Source organism: Sceloporus undulatus, chromosome 1 (assembly GCF_019175285.1).
Source record: "Sceloporus undulatus isolate JIND9_A2432 ecotype Alabama chromosome 1, SceUnd_v1.1, whole genome shotgun sequence".
Taxonomy (NCBI): Eukaryota; Metazoa; Chordata; class Lepidosauria; order Squamata; family Phrynosomatidae; genus Sceloporus; species Sceloporus undulatus.
The window spans coordinates 369,387,561-369,393,560 of NC_056522.1; the positions used below are offsets into that span (position 1 = coordinate 369,387,561).

The 6,000-nt window shown below is 41.9% G+C and overlaps 1 protein-coding gene across 1 annotated transcript in view; it reads right to left on the minus strand.

The window, feature by feature from the left end:
• The window catches only part of MTHFD1 (methylenetetrahydrofolate dehydrogenase, cyclohydrolase and formyltetrahydrofolate synthetase 1), a 110,853-nt gene that overhangs the window by 68,048 nt on the left and 36,805 nt on the right, over window positions 1-6,000 (minus strand). Inside the window, exons 7-8 of the mRNA XM_042446800.1 lie at window positions 4,759-4,895; window positions 3,272-3,383 (exon numbers count right to left, since the gene is read on the minus strand). Of these exons, the coding sequence (XP_042302734.1) occupies window positions 3,272-3,383; window positions 4,759-4,895 (249 nt within the window). The remainder of the gene's footprint in view (window positions 1-3,271; window positions 3,384-4,758; window positions 4,896-6,000) is intronic.

A 6,000-nucleotide genomic window follows, 5' to 3' on the forward strand; every position in this document is an offset into this window, starting at 1 on the left:
GGATGAACAGGGCCAGATAACTAAAAATTTGAGAGTTAATTCCTTCCTCCCCCCAACCCAACAGCAGTTTCTGTATTTTCCTGTGCTGATGATCTACTTCAGAGAACCTTAAATGTCACTATATTAAAATAACAGAGCCATAGGAATGATGCTTTAAAAAAACACCACCCTACCATTAGATAATTGCAATAAATGACTGATCACTTATAACTGCAATCTTCATGGAAGCTCAGTAAGTGGGTGGAGATTGCAACAGCTTGACAGGTATGACTAATTCTCTTATTTAAGCACCCAGGACTTGGAATTTTAAAGTGAAGAGGAATGGGGGATGAGGAGAAGAAATTCAGGGAAGTACTGCTCCTAAAAAGGTAACATTATGCAATTCAATCCTTGGTTCATTAATTCAGTTCTTAGAGATGTCAATGTGGTAGTGATTTCATCCAAAACGTGGCTGAACAAGGACGTGCAAGGCCCAAACTCTAGGTCTGTAGACACAAAGAAGAGAGCCAATGTTGAGGCACATAATAGTGTAGTGGTTAAGGTGCTGGACTGAACTCTGAAGACCAGGGTTCAAATTGCTGTTCAAACCCACACTCTCTTAGCCTTAGAGGAAGACAAAGGCAACACCCCCCCAAAAAAAATCTTGCCAAGAGAACCCAGTAATAGGCTCACCTTGGGGTCACCATAAATTGGAAACACTAAACAACATACTCCTAACTCCCAGACAGAGTCTGAATGAAGCAATGAATTATATGAGGTTTTTTTTAGTGGAAACACACTGTCTGTGGAATGGGTCACCCATCCCATACTGTGGCTGAGCTCCTAAATAGCAGTTGCAGAGCATTATTCTCTGCATGCAGAGATCACTCTCATGTTAAATGGTAATCTTGCACAGCTGAACCAACACAACCAAGGTATAACTCAATGCACAGTGTGTATCATGTGTAACTTCATGTCCACATCCTTGAATTGAATGCAGAAATTTTGTGTTGAACAAAAACTTCCATCAATGGTTGCATCCAAACTGCAGAAATAAACTGGTTTGGCACCACTTTAACTGCCATGGCAAAGCTCTGCTGCCACAACAAACTACCATGTGCAGAATTCCATAGCATTGAGCCATGGCAGCTAAAGCGGTGTCCAACCAATTATTTCTGCCCTGTGGATGGACTCTGTCCATAGACCACCTTGCAGAACCACAAAGTGCCAACAGGATCCTAACCATTTTTTTTTTAGGGTCAGATGAAGATCCTTTTATTACAAAACACAGGACAACTGTCACATACTGTCAACTCTTGACTGGCAGCAGTTGTCTAGGATTTAAGGTAGGAACCATGTCTAGGCCTGCCTAGATATTCCTGGTATTCACTGGTCATCTCTTATCAAAGTCCAAAATCCAATGGGCTCAGGAGCCCATTTACACTACATAATTATAGCAATATGATTCCAATTTAACTGCTATGTCTGTGCCTTATAGAATCCTGGAGTTTGTAAAGCTCTTTTGTTGAGACCAAGTTACAAATCCAAGGATTTCATAGGAAGCAGCCAGTTCAAGTGGAATCATCATGTTCAAATTGTGTAGTGTGAATGGGCTGAAGGTTTGTTCAGAGTTGGTAAGTATTCTCCCAAGCATTATAACAACTATTGGGAGGTGGGGGTGGGTGGGAGATTACAACTGCTGGTTTTAATTTCATTGTAGAGATGGAAATATTTTATTCTCTTCTCCAATGTAATTGGTTTTTTATTGCATTTTATATTTTTAACACAGAATGGAGCAGTCATAATACACTGAGGATGTTAAAAAGTGGAAAAAAATTAAAGGCATATATTAAAATAACTAAAGGTGACTTTTTGGATTCCTTTGCTGGCCAGGTATTTGAACAGAACTGGCTGCTTACAAACCAAATGAGGTAAAGTTTGGTGCCTTGGAGTGCGTATTCTCTGGCCATTGCTGAGCCAAGATCAAAGAAGAAGGGAAAAGAGTGACGAAAGAGAAGGCAGGACAAAGTCCCCTTAACATATCAGATTCCACACAATCCAGAACCTGATAAACTTGCCTTCTTAATGCTCCCTATGACAAATGGGCAAGCAACCTCCATTTGGGACACATTGGTTTGTTATGTTCCCACCTGCTGCTTCCCCAGCACACAAAGACTTGACAGTCACCCTAGTTTCATGGCCAAGCTGGGAATTGAACCCTGGTCTCCAGAGTTGAAGAGCAACACTCAAACTACTACGCCACACTGGCTCTCCACATCACCATACCTCATTCTAATAAACCTGAATGAGACTTCATGTCTGGATGACTTTGCACCTTCTCTTCTCCCAATATGGAATCCAAAGCAGCTCATAAGACTGGCCAAGACCAGTGCTTCTCAACCTTTTGTATTCCAGATGTTTTGGACTTCAACTCTCAGAATCCACTGACTATGCAAAACTGATGCTTCTTGGAACTGAAGGGCAGATCATCAAAAGGGCCAAAACGTTGAGAACCACTGGGTAACACTTTAGTTGAGTCATGCCTACCTTGAAATTTGCAGTAAGGTGGGACTGGGGAAAAATAATAGCAATAGCAAGTACATTTCTATACTGCTTATGAGTGCACTTAAGCACTCCCTAAGTGGTTTATAAAGTGTAAGCTAATTGCCCCCAACAATCTGGGTACTCATTTTAGCAACCTCCTTGGAAGGATGCAAGCCTGAGTTGAGCTTGAGTCCTTTCACTGGTATTGAACTCGCAACCTTATGGTATGTGAATGAGTGGCTGCAGTACAGGCTTTTAACCACTGCGCCACCAAGACTTGTGAGGTGTGCTGGCTGGTCCCCTTTGCTCCCAATGTAGCTCTCTGAGATTCCCCACATATGCATATAACTATTTTAGATGGTTTTCCAGCTTTTATGTTGTTTATTCCCATTCTACAAGGGCAAAATATCTCGTTTAAAGGTTACCTTTTGGTAATTATTTTTTATCATATTTTATGCTAAAATATACTGATACTGTTAATCCCATCATTTTACTTTTGATCCAGCCCACAACTGGGAATGTTTCCCCACCCAATAACTTTTCTGAAATTTAATTCAGATTTTCCTTAACTTTATTATTATTATCACCATCATCATGATCATCAACAACAACCCCTGTTCTCTCACATAAACCTTCAGAGCAGATTGAATTTACACCTATGTTAGAATTTTCACCATCTGACCTAATTAAAGAAACAGTTCACATTACCTCTAAGCTTATTTCTTAAAAGACAACTTTTTAAAGTTACCTGGTATGTAGTTGATTCCACAGTCAATCACTATGGCACCAGGTTTAATCCATTCACCTTTCACCATCTCTGCTTTGCCAGCTGCAACCACCAGAATATCGGCTTTACTGACCTATAAAAATATTTGGAATCAAATCAAAGTGTCAAACTAAGCCTTGTTGCCTTTCCCTGTTAAATCCTCCCTCTTGTATGAAGGTGAGTTTTCAACTAACAAATGAAAGGATCAGGTTTCCTTAGATCAATAAAAATATGAACATCTTAAGTCACAAGCTTTACATCTAATCAGTGATTGCTTTCACATTAGCTGAATTGACCAGTGAACCGCTTCCATTTCAAGAATTGAGATCAAACCAGAAGCATCCAAGTGCGAATCTCCAAATACCCTGGGATTAGTTGACATTTTACATTTCAGCATATTCTCTGGGCCTTCATTCAAATGTCCCCGTTCATTAAAAAAAAGAGAGAGAAGAAAAATACATTCTCCCTTGCAGACAGAAATCTAGCATAATTTGGTTACGATCCACCTTGAATCCTAAATTAAATAAGTAAATACATAAGGGAGCAGGTTAGATTACAGCTGTTCTTCACAAGCTAGCTTTCCACAAACAGGAAGTTTTTGACAGTTGCTCATGTAACCCTCTCATGCATAATCTGAAGTATTACAATACTACAGTTGTACAACAGGCCATCAACAGTCATCTGGAAATAGTATGTAATACAGTCTACATATCATATTCAGAGTGAGAAATGCCAATGTCCAAGCTGAGTTCAGAAAATAAATAGGTACTAGGGATTATACTGTAAAGACACATTGGATAAGGAAGCACAGTAAAGAATTCCAGAGGAAGGCCATCCTGTATTTTAAACCAAAGCCTTTGACTCACCACATTACAAATAAAAAAGCCATGGCCCCCAATCTGCAAGACTTGAACAGGGCTGTTGATGACAGAGTGACTTGGAGGTCTCTCATTCATAGGGTCACCATATGTCAAAGTCAATTTGACAGCAATTAACAACAATAGTCCAGGACTGTACCTCTTATTCAGAGGTACAAGTATTATTTCAGAGAAAACAAATGTTTCAGAGAAATGGCACCTGCCTTTCCTTGTTCAGTGTTATAACCACCACTCTAAGTTCAGTGTTATAACACTAAACTGGCACCTCACTCTCCAGGCAGCAAGAACTGCCTCAGGAAGAGGTCTTTTTCAAAGTACACAATTACAGCCTTTTGATACCACTTAATTTGCCATGGCTGCATCCTACAAGTAATCTGGTGAGGCACTACAGCTCTCCATTTGAGAATTCTAAATATAATTCTGTAATGTGAAATCAAAGTCAAACAACTAGTCCATGTTGCTCAGAACTGAGACATGTATGAGGTTCTTGGAGGGTTGTCATTTCCCTTTCCTGGAATCCTCAGAGTGCTGTATCACACGAACAATCAGTGGCACAGCAATGACAATATATATCCATTCTTTGAGCCTTACTTCCTCAGCCAATGATGCAGTCTTGGAGTGGCATGTGGTCACTGTTGCATGGTTCCAGAGCAGCAGGTCATGCATTGGAGCCCCAACTATCTTGCTGCGCCCGATGACCACAGCTCTTTTACCTGCCACTTGAATACCTGAAACACAGAACTCAGATTTAGCATCCAAGCCTCATGAGACCTGGACAAATTTTGAGGGTTGCTATACTGATGTATTTTATAGTTTCATAGCTCTCTCAGTCCAAAGCTTCCTATACTTAAGCCCACTGTGCCTGCTTTAAACACACAGGATTCCGGGTTACATCCTAAGCATCCAGAGTAAGAGACAAGGAAAGACCTTTTCTTGATACTCTGAGGTTGTCCACACAGGCCAAAAGGCCTGTGTTCCCACAGCCTTGCATTGTCCAGATCAGACGATGCAGGCCAATACCTCGGGGCCAGGATCAGGCTCAATCCTGGTAGACTGGAATGGATCTGGTGGATCCAGCCTGATCCCAGAGTAAACAACCTTTACCCTGGTCAGTATGACACCTGGTTTTCTGTGAAGTTCAAATCCCTGCTCAGTCATGGAAACCCACTGGGTGACATTGAGTAAGTCACATTCTCTCAACCACAGAGGATGGCAAAGGCTAAATCTTGCCAAGAAAACCCCATGATAGTCTTTGTCCCATTTTTGCTGACCACCAGTCAAAGCAAACCAGTATAGTGTGATGTTTGTAGTTCTGAACAAGGGGGAGCTAAATTGAAGTCCCTGCTTGGTTATGCATCAAAGGTGACCTTGGGCTATCACTAAAGGACTAAAGAAGCAGAGACTAAGGGGCTCAATAGACCAGCGCCCAAAAGCTGCCCCTTTTAGCCCCGGATTGTTGCCGCAGCAACCACATGCCATGGCAATGATCCACTCCCTCTCGGGAGCAAAAAGAAACCGCTAGATGCAGCTTTCTGGAAGGGGCGACTTCATGGTGCTCGCATGCCATGATGACACCCCTTCCACAGACTGCCGTTTGGGCACTCTGATGCCTGTGTGTCATCATGACATGCCCCATGTGGATGGGTGCATGCCAACATGGGCAGCAAAGGTAGGGCTGGGCGTTTGTGGACGCCCAGCCCTATCTAGCTCTACTTTCAGCCTCAGGCAGTGGGGAAGGCAAGGTTAAACCTCCTCTGAACAAACCTTGCCAGAAAAACCCCATGATTGATTCACCTTAAGGCCTAAATGTCTTTAAGGCATTAGATCAGGGGT